The 20,757-nt window shown below is 37.5% G+C and overlaps 1 protein-coding gene across 1 annotated transcript in view; it reads left to right on the forward strand.

Annotated features, from left to right (window-relative positions):
- Positions 1-20,757, forward strand: part of PHKB (phosphorylase kinase regulatory subunit beta) — a 230,275-nt gene that overhangs the window by 147,078 nt on the left and 62,440 nt on the right. The window contains exon 15 of the mRNA XM_059381622.1: positions 7,404-7,498. Coding sequence (XP_059237605.1) covers positions 7,404-7,498 — 95 coding nt within the window. The remainder of the gene's footprint in view (positions 1-7,403; positions 7,499-20,757) is intronic.

The raw sequence follows: 20,757 nt of genomic DNA on the forward strand, positions 1-20,757 counted from the left end.
AAGTCTATTTTTGTGTGTGGTGTAAGGAAATGGTCCAATTTCATTTTTCTGCATGTGGCTGTCCAATTTTCCCAGAACCATTTGTTGAAGAGGCTGTCTTTTTTCCATTGGACATTCCTTCCTGCTTTGTCGAAGATTAGTTGACCATAGAGTTGAGCGTCTATTTCTGGGCTCTCTATTCTGTTCCATTGATCTATGTGTCTGTTTTTGTGCCAGTACCATACTGTCTTGATGATGATAGCTTTGTAATAGAGCTTGAAGTCCGGAATTGTGATGCCACCAACGTTGGCTTTCTTTTTCAATATCCCTTTGGCTATTCGAGGTCTTTTCTGCTTCCATATAAATTTTAGGATTGTTTGTTCTATTTCTTTGAAAAAAAAATGGATGGGATTTTGATAGGGATTGCATTAAATGTGTTTTGCATTAAATGTGATTGCTTTAGGTAGAATAGACATTTTCACAATATTTGTTCTTCCAATCCATGAGCATAGAACATTATTTTATTTCTGTGTGTCTTCCTCAATTTCTTTCATAAGTACTTTATAGCTTTCTGAGTATAGATTCTTTGCCTCTTTGATTAGTTTTATTCCTAGGTATCTTATGGTTTTGGGAGCAATTGTAAGTGGGACTGACTCCTTAATTTCTCTTTCTTCTGTCTTGTTGTTAATGTAAAGAAATCCATTTAATTTCTAGGCATTGACTTTATATTCTGACACTTTACTGAATTCCTGTACAAGTGCTAGCAGTTTTGGAGTGGAGTCTTTTGGGTTTTCCACATATAGTATCATATCATCTGCGAAGAGTGATGGTTTGATTTCTTCTTTGCCAATTTGGATGCTTTTAATTTCTTTTTGTTGTCTGATTGCTGAGGCTAGGACTTCTAGTACTATGTTGAACCTCAGTGGTGATAACGGACATCTTTGCCATGTTCCTGACCTTAGCAGAGAAGCTTTCAGTTTTTCTCCATTGAGAATGATATTTGCAGTGGGTTTTTCATAGATGGCTTTGATAATATTGAGGTATGTGACCTCTATCCCTACACTTTGAAGAGTTTTGATCAGGAAGGGATGATGCACTTTGTCAAATGCTTTTTCAGCATCTATTGAGAGTATCTTATGGTTCTTATTCTTCCTTTTATTAATGTATAGTATCACATTGATTGATTTGCAGATGTTGAACCAAACTTACAGCCCTGGAATAAATCCCACTTGGTCGTGGTGAATAATTCTTTTAATGTACTGTTGGATCCTATTGGCCAGTATTTTGGTGATAATTTTCGCATCTGTGTTCCAAGGATATTGATCTATAATTCTTTTTTTTGATGGGATCCTTGTCTGGTTTGGGGATCAAGGTGATGCTGGCCTCATAAAATGATTTTGGAAGTTTTCCTTCCCTTTCTATTTTTTGGAACAGTTTCAGGAGAATAGAAATTAATTCTTCTTTAAATGTTTGGTAGAATTCCCCTGGGAAGCCGTCTGGCCCTGGGCTTTTGTTTGTTTGGAGATTTTTGATGACTGTTTCAGTCTCCTTACTGGTTATGGGTCTGTTCAGGTTTTCTATTTCTTCCTGGTTCAGTTGTGGTAGTTTATATGTCTCTAGAAATGTATCCATTTCTACCAGATTGTCAAATTTGTTGGCGTAGAGTTGCTCATAGTATGTTCTTATAATAGTTTGTATTCTTTGGTGTTTGTGTGATCTCTCCTCTTTCATTCATGATTTTATTTATTTGGGTCCTTTCTCTTTTTGATAAGTCTGGCCAGGGTTTATCAATCTTATTAATTCTTTTAAGGAACCAGCTCCTAGTTTTGTTGATTTGTTCTATTGTTTTTTTAGTTTCTATTTCATTGATTTCTGCTCTGATCTTTATGATTTCTCTTCTCCTGCTGGGTTTAGGCTTTCTTTGTTGTTCTTTCTCCAGCTCCTTTAGGTGTAGGGTTAGGTTGTGTATTGGAGACCTTTCTTGTTTCTTGAGAAAGGCTTGTATTGCCATATATTTTCCTCTCAGGACTGCCTTTGTTGTGTCCCACAGATTTTGAACCGTTGTGTTTTCATTATCATTTGTTTCCATGAATTTTTTCAGTTCTCTTTAATTTCCTGGTTGACCCATTCATTCTTTAGAAGGATGCTGTTTAGTCTCCATGTATTTGGGTTCTTTCCAAATTTCCTCTTGTGATTGAATTCTAGCTTCAGAGCATTGTGGTCTGAAAATATGCAGGGAATGATCCCAGTCTTTTGATACCGGTTGAGACCTGATTTATGACCCAGGATGTGATCTATTCTGGAGAATGTTCCATGTGCACTAGAGAAGAATGTATATTCTGTTGCTTTGGGATGGAATGTTCTGAATATATCTGTGATGTCCATCTGGCCCAGTGTGTCATTTAAGGCCTTTATTTCCTTGTTGATCTTTTGCTTAGATAATCTGTTCATTTCAGTGAGGGGAGTGTTAAAGTCCCCTACTAGTATTGTATTATTGTCGATGTATTTCTTTGATTTTGTTATTAATTGGTTTATATAGTTGGCTGCTCCCATGTTAGGGGCATAGATATTTAAAATTATTAGGTCTTATTGTTGGACAGACCCTTTGAGTATGATATAGTGTCCTTCCTCATCTCTTATTATAGTCTTTCGCTTAAAATCTAATTGATCTGATATAAGGATTGCTACCCCAGCTTTCTTCTGATGTCCATTAGCATGGTACATTGTTTTCCACCCCCTCACTTTAATTTTGGAGGTGTCTTCAGGTCTAAAATGAGTCTCTTGTAGGCAGCATATAGATGGGTTTTGTTTTTTAATCCATTCTGATACCCTGTGTCTTTTGATTGGGTCAGTTAGCCCATTAACTTTAAGGGTAACTATTGAGAGGTATGAATTTAGTGACATTGTATTTCCTGTACGGTGACTGTTACTGTATATTGTCTCTGTTTCTTTCTGATCTACTACTTTTAGGGTCTCTCTTTGCTAGAGGACCCCTTTCAATATTTCTTATAGAGCTGGTTTGGTGTTTTCAAATTATTTCAGTTTTTGTTTGTCCTGGAAGCTTTTTATCTCTCCTTCTATATTCAATGATAGCCTAGCTGGATATAGTATTCTTGACTGCATGTTTTTCTCGTTTACTGCTCTGAATATATCATGCCAGTTCTTTCTGGCCTGCCAGATCTCTGTGGATAGGTCTGCTGCCAATCTAATGTTTTTACCCTTGTATGTTACAGACTTCTTTTCCTGGGCTGCTTTCTGGATTTTCTCTTTGTCACTAAGACTTATAAATTTTACTATCAGGTGATGAGGTGTGGACCTATTTTTATTGATTTTGAGGGGCGTTCTTAGCATCTCCTGGATTTTAAGGTTTGTTCCCTTTGCCATATTAGGGAAATTCTCTACAATAATTATCTCAAATATACCTTCTTCTCCCCTCTCTCTTTCGTCTTCTTCTGGAATCCCAATTATTCTAATGTTGTGTCATCTTATGGTGTCACTTATCTCTTGAATTCTGTCCTTGTGGTCCAGTATTTGTTTGTCTCTCTTTTGCTCAGCTTCTTTATCCTCTGTCATTTGGTCTTCTTTGTCACTAATTCTTTCTTCTGCCTTATTTATCTTAGCAGTAATAGCTTCCATTTTTGATTGCACCTCATTAATAGCTTTTTTAATTTCAAATTGGTTAGATTTTAGTTCTTTTATTTCTCCAGAAAGGGTTTTTATCTCTCTGGAGAGGGTTTCTCTAATATCTTCTATGCCTTTTTTGAGCCTGGCTAGAACCTTGAGAATCGTCATTCTGAACTCTAGGTCTGTCATATTACCAATGTCTGTATTGATTAGGTCCCCAGCCTTTGGTACTGACTCTTAATTCTTTTTTTTTGTGGTGAGTTTTTCCGTGTCGTCATTTTGCCCAGATAAGATTTGCTTTCTCCTCCTCTGGAATTCTGCTGTTTTCCTTGGTGGTCTTGGCTGGGTTTCTTGTTGATCTTCTTGGAGAGGGGCGTGTTGTTGATTCTCAAGTGTCTTTGCCCCAGGTAGAATTGCACTACCCTTAGCAGGAGCCAGGCTACGTAATCCGCTGGGGTTTGCTTACGGGAGCTTTTGTTTCCTGAGCACTTTCCGTAGAGTTCTGGAGGACGGGAATGAAGATGGTGGCCTCCCAGTCTCTGGCCCGGAGGAGCCGAGAGCTCGGTGTCCCGCTCCTCAGTTCACCCTCAGAGAAAAGCGCCCAACTGCCCCTGTCTCCCTGGCCTCCTGTCGCGCTTGGAGGAAATCGCTCAATCGGTCGCACTTGGAGAAAAGCGCCTGGTCGCTTCCGTCTGCATGGCCTCTGGCCACGTTCCACACTCACCCAGCCTGTGACCGGTTCAAGGTAACCCCGAGCTGAGAGCTCACCCCCGGCTTTGTCGCTGTAGCCGGCTTCCCTGCTCTAACACCTGCGAGCTCTGTGACACTCAGACACCCCCGTCCTTCTGTGACCCCGCGGGACCTGATGTTATGCTGATCCCCCGTGGGCTTCCCCCCCCACCCCACCGCGGTTTAGCCTCTGGACCGATGTTCCTCTGTGGAGCAGACTTTTAAAAGTCCTGATTTTGTCGCCCTTGGATTTTATCCATAGTTGCCACAAGGAGCTACCAGGTGGAAGGGGATTCCAGTACAACAGTATAACAGCAGTTGAAGCCATTGCTTTCATGCTGCTTAGCACCCCATGAAAAATGCTCTGTCTCAGAAATCTATCAGAATTTAGTATCAGCAAACACTTTGTCTCCCCTTCATGAATTGGTTGCCTTTCTTGAGAGAATGTAAATACATTATTTTGAGACCAGCTTTATTGAACATAATTTACATGCTATATCTTAACATATTCAAAGTTTAAATGCAGTGGTTTCTAATTTATTCACAGATTTGGATAACCATCACCACAATCAATTTTAGAATATTTTCATTACCCTTCAAAAACCTCATGCCCAGTTACTCCCCAACCACCCCAAATCACTTCAGCCTTTCCCCCAACACTGGATACTTGTTAATCTACTTTCTATCCCTGTAGATTTGCCTATTCTGGACATTTCATATACCTTGAATCATATAATACCTGCCCTTTGCACCCTGTTGTCAAGGTTCACTGATGTATCATAATTCTTTTTATGGTCAAAAAACAGTGCATTGTATCTATATACCACATTTGATTTTTCCATTTATCTGGTGATGGACATTGGGATTGTTTCTATTACTTTGCTTTTATGAATAATGCTGCTTTGAACTTTCATGTACAAGTTATTGCTTGACATTTGTTTTCATTTCTCCTGGGTATATACCTAGGGGTAGAATTGCTGAGTCATTTGGTAACTCTGTGTTTAACATTTTGAGTAATTCCAGAGTGTTTTCTAAAGTAACTGTACCGTAATGCATTCTATCTAACAATGTATGAGGATTCCAGTTTCTCTGCATCCTCTCCAACCATTGTTCTTGTCTGCTTTTTGATAATAAGCATCCTAATGAATATGAAGTGGTATCTCATTGTGATTTTGATAAGCATTTCTCAAATGACTTAATGTTATTGAGCATCTTTTCCTGAGCTTACTGGTAATTTGTGTATTTTGGGGGGAAGTGTCAATTTGGGTATTGTGGCCATTTTTAAATTGCATTCTCTTTTTTTATTGAGTCACAAGATTTTTTATATATATTCAAGACAGAAGTCCTTTACAAGGTACATGATTTGTAGATATTTTCTCCCATTCTGTGGGCTGTTATTTTACTCTTTTCATTGTGTCCTTTGAGGTCCACAAGGTTATAATTTGACAAAGTTCAATTTATCTCATCTCTTCTTTGTTACTTATGTTTTCATTTTGTAGTTTTGGCCTTCTTGAATGAGTTTGAAAGTATTTTCCCTACTGTTTTGGAAAAGTGTGTGAAAGATTGATTTTACTTCTTCTTTAACTGTTTGGTAGAATTCCCTAATGAAGCCATCATGTTCTGGGCTTTTGTTTTTTTGTTTGTTTTTCCAGGGTCTCAGTCACTTGTTATAAATCTGTTTATCGGGGTGCCTGGGTGGCTCAGTTGGTTAAACATCTGCCTTTGGCTCAAGTCATGATCTCAGGGTCCTGGAATTGAGCCCTGTGTTTCTCTGCTTAGTGGGGAATCTGCTTCTCCCTCTCACTCTCACTCTCCCTCTGTGTGCTCTCTCTCAAATACATAATTAAAATCTTTAAAAATAAATAAATAAATAAAATTTATATTAGGTTATCTAAATTATTGGCATACATTTGTTCATGGTATTATCATATACTCCTAAAGGTCAGTGATAATGTTTGTAACTTCCATTCCTGATTTAATAATTTGAGTCTTCTTTTTTTATTGTTCAGTCTAGCTAAAGTTTTGTCCACTTTTTAAAAATTAACATATGGGGCCCCTGGGTGGCTCAGTGGGTTAAAGCCTTTGCCTTTTGCTCAGATCATGATCCCAGGGTACTGTGATCAGCTGTCTACTGAGCAGAGAATCTGCTTCCCTCTCTCTCTCTGCCTGCCTCTCTGCCTACTTGTGATCTCCATCTGTCGAATAAATTTAAAAAAAAGAGTCTGTAAAAAAATAAAAATAAAAAAGATTAATCTGTTTAAAATTAACATATAATGTATTATTTGCTTCAGGGGTACAGGTCTGTGAATTATCAGTCTTACATAATCTATAGCACTTACCATAGCACATATCCTCCCCAATGTCCATAACCCAACCACCCTATCCCTCCTCCCAACCCCCAGCAACCCTTTTGTCCACTTCTGAGCTTTTCAAGAATCTACTTTTAGTTTCACTTATATTCCCTCTTGCTTTTCTCTATTTTATTTCATTAACTTCCACTCTAATCTTTACTATTTCCTTCCTTCTGCTTGCTTTTGATTTAGTTTTCTCTCTTCATCTGCTGTCTTAAGATGTAAAGATAAGTTACTGATTTGAAGTTTTTCTTCTGTTTAATATAGGCATTTATAGCTCCAGATTTTCCTCTGAGCATTGATTTAGCTACATCCACAAGTTTTGGTATATTGTATCTTCATTTTCAATCATTTCATCAGAACATGTATTAGAAACTATTTTCTAATTTCCCATTTGTTTTCTTCTTTGACCCATTGGTTATTTAGGAGTGTGTTAATTTCCATGTATTTGTGAATTTCTAAAATTTCTTCCTATTGACTGATTTCTAATTTTATTCTATTGTGGTCAGAATCATACTTTGTATAATTTTAACTCTTTAACTCTTTAAATTTATTGAGTATTGTTCTATGGCCTAGCATATGGAAGATACTCTGTGTACATTGAGGAGGATATATATTGTGCTCTTGTTGGATGAAGTATTCTGTTGCTATTAGGTCAAGTTGGTTTATAGTGTAAAGATGAATTTTTTACAATGTCCTTTCTCTTCTTTTTTTTTTCAGCTGATGAATTAATCAGCCCTAAAGACATTGATCCTGTCCAGCGCTATGTCCCACTACAGAATCAGCGTAACGTGAGCATGAGGTTTTCCAATCAAGTAAAGAAATTTTTTTTTCTTAATTTAGACTCATCTAGAGACATTTAAAGATTAATTTTAAAAGAAATTTTATTCTTAATGGGTTTTTGTTTCTTTTTCTGAGGGCAAGGCTTTTCTCTTTTCTGGTTAATTAAGATTTACTTGTGGTAAAAGATTACTTGTTAATGAAGAAGTATGAGTCAGATATGTCAACAGGATGTCTTCCAGGCAGGCATTTTCATCTTCACAGTGGTTGAGTTTAAGTTGTTAAATGCCTTCAGGAGGATACAATATGTATGTGTGGGCAAGAGGATATATGTGGGGGAAGTGGGGTCCCATGAAAGGCCCTGTGCTTAATGTCTGTCCATTTCTATGTCTCTGTGACAGGACTGAGTGAATGACCGAGTTTTCTTAGTATTTGGTGACATGTTGGGTGAAGGAATAATTTAAAATTTTTTACACTTAGTAGCTATGGATTCAGACTGTGTTGTGTCAACAAAATAAGTGTTTGCAGGATCAGCAAGATTGATGTTGATTTGAGCAAACCCTCAAGTATTAAATGATACCAGTAATGAGGACTGTTAAAATGAGAATGTTGTGGATTCAGGAAACTGCCTGAGGAGAAAGGGAATGAACCTGAGTGTGTGCCTGGGATTCCAAGCAGTTTACATTGATTTAATAAGAATCACAGCACTTCCAGAAGATATGCTTATATAAAATCAAAATGCTTCTTTTGGGGTGCTGGGTGGCTCAGTTGGTTAAGTTTCCAGTTCTTGATCTCAGCTCAGTCTTTACCATGGTTGTGAGTTTGAGCCCTGCAGTGGGCTCCATGCTGGTCTTAACAAAAACATACCTACTTAAAAAACAAAATAAAACAAAACCCAAAATGCTCCTCTTATTAAAAAAAAAAAAAAAAAAAATATATATATATATATATATATATATATACACACACACACACACATACATACATACATACATATATATAATACACACACATAAACATACACAAATAAATCCTTGTTTTGTTGAAAGTAAAGGAGAGCCAACTAGGTCCTTTGGATTCTGTGACACTATTTCTCTGTTTATTTTGCTGGTCTTCAACAAAACATGTAATTACTCTGAATGGTTTATAGACGAGAAGTTATTGAGAAGTTATTTGGGAGACTTATAAATAAAAGTTAAGATTTTCTCAAGAACATGAAATCCCTATGTTAATATGTATTAGAAATTTTTCACTGGCCTGTTGACTCCTGTATAAGGTGAGGATTTGGCCTTTATCTTAGTTACTACTAGTGTCAGTGCAGTACAAGAATACATTCTGTACAAATCTGAGATATGAATTTTACTTGAAGAAACGGTAAAATAAGGAATACATTTAACTTCCTATTACCCAGTGCTGTGACTCTTGAGCCATTTTTAGACTAGTGTGTGTATCATTTACATAGCATTTCACATGTGCTACCCATTTCTGTAGGGTAATGAAATCACAAATACTTTTCTAGAAAATAAAGTAATAGATTACAGATTTGAGTTGTGGGGATAGGAACCAGAGAGCATCAAAGCACATAACTAACAAAATCAACAATTTAAACAGTTATATAAGGAAGGCTGTGGCTCTGTGTAATATTTGACAGGCAGAGTGCTTCCAACTCTTTCTCTCCCATTCAAGAAAGCTTATTAGAGTACAAGTGAGTGAGAGTTAATTTTATAGGTTTATTTTTTATTTGAAATCATTTTCTGATGCTGCTACTAAATTATCTATGCCCTGCTCCCCAGGTGGAGCCACATCCTACGTCAGAGACTTACTATAGGTTAAGGACAAGGGCTTCTCTCTTTCAGTTTCATGAGGATTAAATCTGTGCAGAGTTGTGTACAGTTTCTGAGAAAGAGATAATAGGAGGATTGGCAGCAGAAAATTGCTAGGAGCCATCATGCCCCACCCTGTTGCAGCTTGGTTGTAGTGATATATAAAGTAGTGAGGTGCCTTTGCCACTTTCTTGGCCATTTAAGCAGTAGCCAAGACCAGATATGACTTTGTCTGTTGCTGGGACTGGGTAGCATTGATTGATAAAATACAGAAGTCAGACGTAGACCTCTCCTTAAAATATTGATGTTAGAGACCTCTTGGTCATTATTATTATTATTATTATTATTATTATTATGTAAGACTTTATTTATTTGAGAGAGAGAGAGAGCAGGGGAGAGGAAGAAGCATGATCCCCAGTGAGCAGGGAACCCAGCATGGGGCTTGATCCCAGAACCCTGGGATCCTGACCTGAACCAAAGGCAGACACTTAACGAACTGAGCCACCCAGGAACCTCTCTCTTGGTTATATTGACCAGGTCAGACTTTGCAATTAACTTACTGTGGGGATTCACCAGGTGCTTTAAACCCTACTAAACAGTGGGAAAAATAGAGAAGAGTAGTAAAGTTCAGATAATTTCTGGAAGTGAGAAAAGTCCCTGACTTTAAAGGAAGATATGTCAGAGGTCCCCGTTTATCCTTTGCCTCAGTGATTGAGTACATGAACTCAAAGGATTTAGAAGCCCTGATACTTAACAGTTATGGTTTATTACAGGGAAAGGATGCAAGATAAAATCAGCAAAGGCACTCAGGGCAAGTCTTGAGGAAACCAGGCATAAGCTTCCTAATGTCCATTCCCAGTGGAGTCATGTGAGATACAATTACCAGCAACGATGTGTGAAAACACATGCAAAGTGTTGCCAACCAATACTTGCTCAAGCTTGAGTGTCCAAGGTTTTTATTGACAATCAGTCATGTAGGCATGTAGCACCTGCATGATTGACCCTGGTTATTCAAGCTCTAGCTCCTTAGAGGTAAAAACAAAACAAAACAACAACAACTATAAAACACACACACACACACACACACACACAGATGTTCACCATAAATCACATTGTTAGTGATAAACCTTCTGGACAAACTGGTACCGTATGGTCCATGGCCTTAATTAAGCATGCAAAAACACATACCTGACAGATCCTTCCAAGAAGCCAGCCAAGGCTCCATCCTGCAAATATCCCTTTCTTGGGATTGTTCAGAGTTTGAACAGCCCAGGTGTGCTGAATCAATGTATTCCTCTACAGAAAGGTATGGCAGAAGGAAGTTTCTAGACTCTAGAAAGCAAGGAGAGTGCCATAACTGTATAATTGTCCACTCCTTCAAGTATACATAAGGCTATTTGCAAAATGTGGTATCGTCTGGGATGACCTTCCTCACTACTCTGTCACTAGTCAGAAATTGCTGTTTTCTTTTGATGTTACTTAGAGAATAAAACAAATCCCCTTTTATAAGTCAGTTTAGAGGAGTAGAAAGAAAAGTATTGTAAACAACAGCAGATATATTTTATAGTATTGTGAGATTTTGACCCTACCCCCAGAAAAACCTCCAAAACCCACCTTTTGGAGATCTTCAAATGTAAGTTCCTAGGGACCAGAGAACATGTTTCATTTATTTTTGTAGCTTTAGTACCTGTGATAGTATCATAACACCTATTATATAGAAGGTAGTCAGTGTTTAACTTGAATGTTTGAGTATACTTGAAGGTATGTGTGGGAGGAAGGAATGTCATGGGAAATAGTGGACTTCTCATGCAAATGTCTCGAAATTTACATCCTAACATCTTTCCTAATATTTAAGCTTGAATTTCCAACTACTTGGTGATCATGTCTCCACAGATCTAGTATTTAAAATCCAACATTTCTGAGTATATACTTATCTCCAGCTCATCTAGTTGTAGACATTAAATATGTACAGGTTTTGCATGTCGATCATATCTCATAAAGTTGTTGAAAAATAAACCATATCTTTTTTTTAAAACATTCTTTTAAATGAATTCCAAAATTTTTTAAAAATTTTATTTTAACTCTAATTAGTTAATATATGGTGTTATATTAGTTTCAGGTGTGCAATATGGTAATTCAGCATTTCTGTAGATCACCTAGTGCTCATCACAGCAGGTGCCCTCCTTAATTTTTGTCACCAATTTAACCCATCCCCCACTCTCCACTCTGGTAACCATCAGATTGTTTTCTATAATTAAAAGTCTGTTTCTTGCTTTGACTCTTTTTTGCTCTCATTTTTTTTTCCTTTGCTTGTGTGTTTTGTTTCTTAAATTCTACATATGGGTGAAATCATATGGTATTTGTCTTTCTCTGACTTATTTCATGTAGCATTTTATTGTCCAGCTCCACCCATGTCAGTGCAAATGGCAAGATTTCATTCTTTTTTATGGCTGAATAGTATTCAATTGTGTATATACACCACATCCTATTTTTCCATTCATCAGTCAATGGACACATGGACTACTTCCATAATTTGGCTGCTGTAAATAATGGTGCTATTACATAGGGGGACATGTATCCCTTTGAATTAGTGTTTTTGTATTCCTTGGGTAAATACCTAATAGTGAAATTGCTGAATCATAAGGTAGTTCTGTTTTTAACTTTTTAAGGACACTCCACACTGTTTTCCAGAGTGGCTACACCAGTTTGCATTCCCACCAACAGTGCACGAGTGTTTCTTTCTCACCACATCTTCACTAACACCTGTTGTTTATTGTGTTTTTTATTTTATCCATTCTGACAGGTGTGAGGTGATATCTCATTGTAGTTTTGATGTGCATGTCCCTGATGAGCAAAAACAAATTTCTAATACCAAATGTGTTATCTTCTCTCTTCACATCTGCCCTTCTTCCCATATTGCTTGTCTTTGGATAAGGACATTGCTTTCAGTGGTCCCTTCTCATGCCAGTAGCTCTTCTGTTCAGATGGGTCTCATATTGGCTCTGCCTTCACAGTAGCATTCATATTTGTCTCTCCATATTTAGCCCCATTGCCACGTACCACTTTGACTTCATTACAACTCAGTGGCATGGTTTTAACATTCTCTCTCTGACTCCAGCCTCTCTGTTTTTTCTCTGTGCTTGAGAATACATGATCTTATAAAGTTGGGTCCATTAGTGGAATTTCCTGCTTAAAAGCTTCCATGGTGGGGCACCTGGGTGGTGTAGTCAGGCAAGCATCCGACTCTTGGTTTCGGCGTAGGTCATGATCTCAGGGTTGTGAGATACAGCCCCATGTCAGGCTATGGACTACGTGTGCACTTTCCTTCAGATTCTCTCTCCCTCTCCCTGAGTGTTCTCCCAAATTTCTGAATAATGTAGATGTAACTCTTTTTGCTTGATATTTTACTTTTGTAGAGTTTCTGTTGTTTGTTTGTAAGGGGTATACCTCAACCGCCCATCCATCTTAATCTCCTAATATGGAGTAGTAATTTTTAATTCTTTTATTTATCACTTTTGCTACCTATACATTGTAATGAAACTATATTTTTGGGATCACATCCTTGTGATGTGATCTTGTCTTTATTTTTGGTGTCCTAAAATTTCTATTTTTGTGTGGATCTTGTTTTCATTTTCTCTGCTTGGCACTTGGGCCCTTTCAGTTTGTGACTTTCTTCAGTGGTGGAAAATTTTCTTAAATTATTACTTTCTTTTTCTATTCTTTCTGTTAGGATTCCTTTATTAGTCAGATCCTAGTCCTCCAGGAAGGATCCCCTGAATCTCTTCCCTTTTTCTTTGTTTAGATGGTTTCTGTTTCTTTTGTTTGTTTGGTTGGTTGGTTGGTTTGCTTTTTGGATTTTTTTTTTCCTATATTCAGAGACTCTTCCTTAACTTTTTGTTCCAGCTCTTCTGCTGAAATTTTTTCAAAGTCATATTTTTAATTTCTAATAGTTCATCTTTGTTCTCTAATTATTCCTTTTGTAGCTTTCTGGTTTTTTTTTTTTTTTAAAGGTTTTTATTTATTTGACAGATCACAAGTAGGCAGAGAGGCAGGCAGAGAGAGAGAGAGAGAGGAGGAGGCAGGCTCCCTGCTGAGCAGAGAGCCCGATGCGGGGCTCGATCCCAGGACCCTGGGATCATGACCTGAGCTGAAGGCAGAGGCTTTAACCACTGAGCCACCCAGGCGCCCCAGCTTTCTGGTTTTTTATTTAAAATTATTATCACAATTGTTGACAAAATTACACAATCAAAAAATCTTGAGGTGTCAATTTAATAAAAATTTTAATCTCACTATGGTTGTTCAGCACAGTACTACAAGTCCTAGCAACAGCAATCAGATAACAAAAAGAAAGAAAAAGGTAGGTATTCAGATCGGCAAAGAAGAAGTCAAACTCTCTCTCTTCGCAAATGACATGATACTTTACATAGAAAACCCAAAAGACTCCACCCCTAAATTACTAGAACTTGTACAGCAATTCAGTAATGTGGCAGGATACAGATTAATTGCTCTCCTAATCACTAACAATGTAACTGTAGAAAAGAAATTAGGAAATTGATTCCATTTTTAATAGCACCCAATACCATATGATACCTTGGAATAAACCCAACCAAAGACATGAAGGATCTATACTCTAGAAACTACAGAACACTTACGAAAAAAAAATGAAGGAAGACAAAAAAAGGTGGAAAAACATTTCATGCTCATGCGTTGGAAGAATAAACATTGTTAAATGTCTATGCTGCCCAGAGCAACCTATACTTTCAGTGCCATCCCGATCAAAATAACAATGGCATTTTTCAAAATGCTGGAAAAAACAATCCTAAAATTTGTATGGAACCAGAAAGACCCTGAATCGTCAAGGAAATGTTGAAAAAGAAAAAGCTGGGGTTGTCACGTTGTCTGATTTCAAGGTGTGATCACCAAGACAGCATGGTATTGGCACAAAAACACACATAGATCAATGGAACAGAATAAGGAGCCCAGATATGAACCCTGAACTTTATGGTCAACTAATCTTCGATAAAGCAGGAAAAAATATCCAATGGGAAAAAGATAATCTCTTCAATAAATGGTGCTGGGAAAATTGGACAACTATATAAGAAGAATGAAACTTGACCATTCACTTAAATCACATACAAAGATAAACTCTAAAAGGATGAAAGGCCTCAATGTGAGACAGGAATCCATCAAGTCCTAGAGGAGAACATAGGCAGTAACCTCTTTGACATCAGCCACAGCAACTTCTTTCAAGACACATCTCCAAAGGCAAGGGAAACAAAAGCAAAAATGAACTTTTGGAACTTCAACAAGATAAAAATCTTCTGTACAGCAAAAGAAACGGTCAACAAAACAAAGAGGCAACCCATGGAATGGGAAAAGATCTTCGCAAATGACACTACGGACAAAGGACTGATATCCAAGATCTAGAAAGAACTCAAACTCAACACCCAAAGAACAAATAGTCCAGTCAAGAAATAGTCAGAAGACATGAACAGGCACTTCTTCAAAGAAGACATACCAATGGCTAACAGACACATGAAAAAATGTTCATCATCATTAGCCATTGGGGAAATTCAAATCAAAACCACATTGAGATACCACCTTACACCAGTTAGAATGGCAAAAATCGACAAAGCAAAAAACCGCAAATGTTGGAGAGGTTGTAGAGAAAGGGAAACCCTCTTACACTGTTGGTGGGAATGCAAATCGGTGCAGCCACTTTGGAAAACTGTGGAGGTTCCTCAAAAAGTTAAAAAAAAGAGCTGCCCTATGACCAGCAATTGCACTATTAGGTATTGACCCCAAAGATACAGATGTAGTAAAAAGAAGGGCCACATGCATCCCAACACTCATAGCAGCAAGGTGCACAATAGCCAAACTGTGGAAAGAGCCAAGATGCCTTTCAACGGATGAGTGGATAGACGATATGGTGCATATTTGTAATAGAATATTACTCAGCCATCAAAAAGGATGAATACCCAACTTTTGCATCAACATGGACAGAAGGAGGTGGAGATTTTGCTAAGTGAAATAATTCAAGTAGAGAAAGTCAATTATCACATGGTTTCACTTATTTGTGGAACATAAGGAATAGCATGGAGGACATTAGGAGAAGGAAGGGAAGATGAAGTGGGGGAAATCAGAGGGGGAGACAAACCCCGGGAGACTGTGGACTCCAGGAAACAAAATGAGGGTTTTAGAGGGGAGACGGGTGGGGGGATGGGTTAGCCCAGTGTTGGGTATTCAGGAGGGTATATATTGCATGGAGCGCTGGATGTTATATGCCAACAATGAATCATGGAACACTATATCAACAACTAATAATGTATGGTGACTAAGAGAACATAGTAAAAAAATGAATTAAAAAATTTTTAACTTAAAAAAAAAGGATTTTATTTATTTATTTGACAGAGAGAGAGAAAGAGGGAGGGAGAGAGAACACAAGCAGGGGGAGTGGCAGACGGAGAGAGATAAGCAGGTTCCCTGCAGAGCAAGGACCCAGATGTGGGGCTTGATCCCAGGGCCCTGGGATCATGACCTGAGCCTAAGGCAGACCGCTTAAATGACTGAACAACCTAGGTGCCCCCCAAGTTTTTTAACTTTTAATTTTGAATAATTATAGGTCCACAAGAAATTGCAAAGAAATACCCAGAGAGAGCTTTTGAATTCTTCACTAGCATTCCACAACGTTAACATCTTATGTGACTATAGTACAACCTGAAAAACAGAAAACTGATGTTGATACAATTCATAGAGCTTATTCACATTTTATCAGTTATACATATACTCATTCGTGTTTGTGTGTGTATAGCTCTGTCCATTTTGATTACATGTGTAACTTTGTGTAACTACCACCACAGTCAATATACTACAATGTACCATCACCATATTATCCTAAGACTTCCTTGTGTTACCCTTTTATAGCCACTGCTCCTTCACTGCTCTCCTCAACCCTAGGTAACCACTAATCTGTTTTCCATTTTATAATTTTGTCATTTCACAAATGTTATATAAATGGAACTATATGGTATATAACCTTTTGAATTGGCTTTCTTCCCTCAGCCTAATTCCAAAGAGATAGATCCAAGTTACTGCATATAACAAGTTTGTTCTCCTGTATTGCCGAGTAGTTTTTCATAGTATGACCATACCATTGTTTAACCTTTCATCTGTTGAAGGACATCTTGTGGATTACTTAAAATTTTTTTAGAATTCAATTTTGATTTACTTAAAATGTTATTTAGTATATTGATTTTTAAATTTTTCTTAGTGATTTCTCCAGGAATTACCACATACATTGTTATCTAAAGTCCCCCTGGTGTCAGTATTTTTCTTTGAGTGAAGTGTAGAAACCTTACTTCCATTTAGTTTTTGTTCCTTTTTTACTTTTTAAATATATTTTTAAAGTATTTCCTCTGCATTTATTGAGTAGCACATGATTGTGTGAAAAGTTTTGCTTCAACCATAAAATTTTATTGGAGGCATTCACGAGGTAAAAGTCTATTGTGCTTATCTCAACTTTTACCATCCCCTTGTTCTTTTCTTTCTGAATATCCCAGCCTTTTTCTGTTATCATTTTATTTCTGTTTAATGCTCTTTTTTAAGAGCTGAACATAATTCTTAGTTTTCCTCTGTCTGATAATGTCCTTATTTCCCTTTCATTCCGAAAGGTGCTTTTGTTAGTCACAGAATTTTTTGATTGACAGTTGTTTTCTTTTAGCACTGAGAGATATTATGCTACTTTCTCTGGCCTCCTAGTTTCAGATGATAAACCCTTTGTCAGTTCAAATTTGTGTTTTATAGGTAATATGCCATTTCTGTCTGACCAGCATCTCCTCTGAGTAGAAGGCTAGGAGGCACCAAGCTAAGCTGACGTGGGTGGATCAGCCCACTCACTGGTTCCCCAGGTGTAGAACAGGGGTTGGGTAGATTTGTCACTGCTGTGAAGCTCTGCTGAAGGCAGATCAGCCTGATTGCTGGTGCACTGGTTGTGGAATGGGGATTGGGATGGCTCTCAGAGCTTTGCTGCTGCTATTGTATGTGAATTGGACTGCCCGCTGAAGCCCAATTTACAGAGCAGACATCAGGATAGTTCACTGGGGCTTCTTAGCTGATGCTATGGTCCTTTTGACCCACCAGTGGCCTTTGTGAAGCAGAGGTTGGTGGGCCCACTCCAGCTTTGAAATTTCTGCTGAAGGCACATTGGACAACTAATTGGTTGGGAGCTCAGCGGAGGCCCTAGGGTTGGATCCCCCAACTCAGTCTCTGTTGTGCTTCCTGTTTTCTAGTCCTTTAGCCAGAGAGAACAGACTTTAATTGTTTTTCTTTTTCAGTTTATGCTTGTTGATTGTGTTAGGCCACAGGCTTCTCTGGTGTTCTGCCCATATGTTTATCTCAGAAATCTGACCACATTGCATCAAGTCCTGACATGCTTAGCCAGTCCAGGCTGACTTCTTTGCAGATCCCAGAGTCATTATTATCCATTGAATTATTTTCAGGGTGAACAATTGTATTAAGAGCAGTAGGGAAAACTGAGTTTACGCCATCATGTTTCCACCTCCCTTTCTTTAGATAGTTTATCTTCATGTGTCTTTCTGTGAGTAGAAATTAGAGTTAAGATTTCTTCTGTTTCTTGAATCATCTTTTTCTCCTTAATTAAAGCTTTATTGAGATATAATTTATCCTACCCAGTTCACTAATTTAAAGTGCATAAGTCAGCAGTTCTTAGAATATTCATCACAATTAATTTTAGAACATTTTCATCACCCCCAAGAGAAACTGTGGCTTTTAACAGTCACTCTCCACTTTCCTCTACTTTTCTCTTTCTCCTTACCTCAGCCTTAGACAACTACTAATCTCCTTTCTCTCTGTATGGATTTTCTCTATTCTGGAGATATCACATAAGAGGTTTCATATAATATGTGCTATTTTGTGACTGGCTTTTTTCACTACACATAATGTTTTCAAACTCCTTCAATGTAGTAGCATGTGTTTGTATGCCATTCCTTGTTATGGTTGAATAACATTCCAATGTATATATATATATACCACATCTTATTTATCCATTCTTCTGGTGGTGGACATTTGGATTGTTTCCACTTTTTGGCTATTCTGAGTAACGGTGCTGTGAAATTTGCACAAGTTTTCATGTGGCATGTTTTTATTTTTCTTGGATATCGTGGAATTGCTAAGTCATATGCTAACTCTGTGTTTAACATTTGGAGGAACTGCCTGGGCTGTTTTCCAAAGTGATGACTGCACTATTTTGCACTCCTACCAGCAATGTATGACATTCTTGTCAACATTTGTTATTATCTTTTTGATTATAGTCATTTTAATGGATGAGAAGTGGTATATTATTGTGGTTTTGATTTGCATTTCCCTAGTTACTAATGTTGTTGAGGATCTTTTCATGTGTTTATTGGCAATTTGTATATATATGTTCTTTGGAAAGATGCCTATTAAGGTACCATGGTCATTTTTAAATTGGGTCACTTGTCTTCTTATTATTGTGTTGTAAGTGTTCTTTATATATATGTCCTAGATATCAGTCCCTTATATGATTTGCAAATACCTTCTCCTATTCAGTGGACTACCAGTCTAATTTCTTGATTGTATTATTTGAAGCATAGAAGTTTTTCATTTTGATGAAGTCTAATTTGTTTTTTCTTTGATTTCTTGTGTTCTTGGTATCATATCTAAGAAACCGTTGCCTAATCAAGGGTCATGAAGATTTATGCCTGTTTTCTTCTAAGAATTTTAGAGGTTTAGTTCTTACATTTAGGTCTCTGATCCGTTTTGAATTAATTTTGTATATGGTGTGAGGTAGGCATTCAGTTTCATTCTTTGTATGTGACTATTCAGTTGTCACAGCACCATTTGTTGAGTTTCCAAATTGATTTTTGTCTTTTTTCATTACTGTGGTATAACATACATTACCTAATATTTCTCATTTTACCATTCATAAGTCTACAGTTTGCTGGCATTAAATATATTTACAGTGTTGCATAACCATCACTGCTATCTGTACTCAAAACTTTTCATTATCCCCAACAAAACTCTTTACCCATCAAACAATGAGTTCCCCTTCTCCTCTCCCTCTAGCCCCTCGTAACCTCTATTCTACTTTCTGTCTCTATGAATTTACTTATTCTTGGTACCTCAAATAAGTGAAGTCATGGAATATTTGCCTTTATGTTTTTGCGTATTTCACGAAGCATAAAGTCCAAGATAATTTTTATGTTTCATTAATGTGGTGGTTCTCTTTCACCCTTCTGGTTATTTTGTCATATATCTGGTTAATTCCTCATTTACCCAATTATGCATCACTGTGATAGACAGTCTGGTTATTCTCAATATATTAAGTAGTCTCCTCCACCCTCCACCTCAACAAGAGGTGAGGAGGATATGATTGGAAGCTTTGTCTCTCAGGGATCTGGTGGGAAGCAAACTAGACCCTCACCGCCTTTACCAAATGCCAAAATGTGAAGGGCTTTACTTTGAGGAAGCTATTGCCTACACTAGAAACATTAACTTACCACAGCCAATTTGTTAAATATATTAAGAGAGAACCCTGTTTTATTGATGACTGTAGTTCCCTATGTGGGGCATGGAGCTGGCTCCTATGGCCTTTAATCAGTTCTACGTTATGCCCCAATTCTCCTATCTGCCCTCCATTGTAACTAACTGCAAACTAAGTGCCTCTGTGGAGCCCCTCTTTTTGGTGGGTCACCTCCTACACCTGTGGCAGCATTTTGGTGACACTCTGGTATGTTGGTATAGTTTGGGTTTTATAACCTTCTGGTACTGTGCTTTATTCATTAATGCACTTCCATTTACCATCTTTTGTACTGGAAATGTACTGATGTACTTCTTTGATGGCCCTCTTTCTATTCATTGCTATGACTTTAGTCTTCTGTGTTTATTCTAAATATCTTTATGGTCATTTCTGTAAGGCTAAAGAGAGATAAGAATTGAGTATATGCACTCTGCTGTCTAGAACCAGAAGCCTACGCCTCACCTCCTATGCTTGAGTCTTATCTCATTGTTTTTAAGTATCTTCTCTCCATCAACATTCTGTGCTGCTTCAGATCTTGGTTGATGACCTTAACACTGGGATTTGAGCAGAGTAGGTGTTCATTAAGCAGTTGTGATGGCCACAAGTAGATGCAAAACAAGTAAATTAAGTGTGAAAATTATTCAAATTGCCTGGTATAGAAACATTTAAAAGAGAATAATTTACCCCAAACTGTTAGTCTGTCATTTGTTCTTATAAGTAGGGTAATAGTGTCTGCTTCACTTTCCCTGCTTTCTTATGTCACATTTGATTTGGAAAAGATAAATTATACAAAAGACCATATTATCCAGTCATCCCATAGATTACTCCCCGAAAGCAAGTCTTGTGGGTTTGGAAACTACACTGTTAAGCCTGCCTTCCTATAGTCTTCTTCATACTCTATGTTACAGCACTT

Source organism: Mustela nigripes, chromosome 17 (assembly GCF_022355385.1).
Source record: "Mustela nigripes isolate SB6536 chromosome 17, MUSNIG.SB6536, whole genome shotgun sequence".
NCBI classification, from domain to species: Eukaryota; Metazoa; Chordata; class Mammalia; order Carnivora; family Mustelidae; genus Mustela; species Mustela nigripes.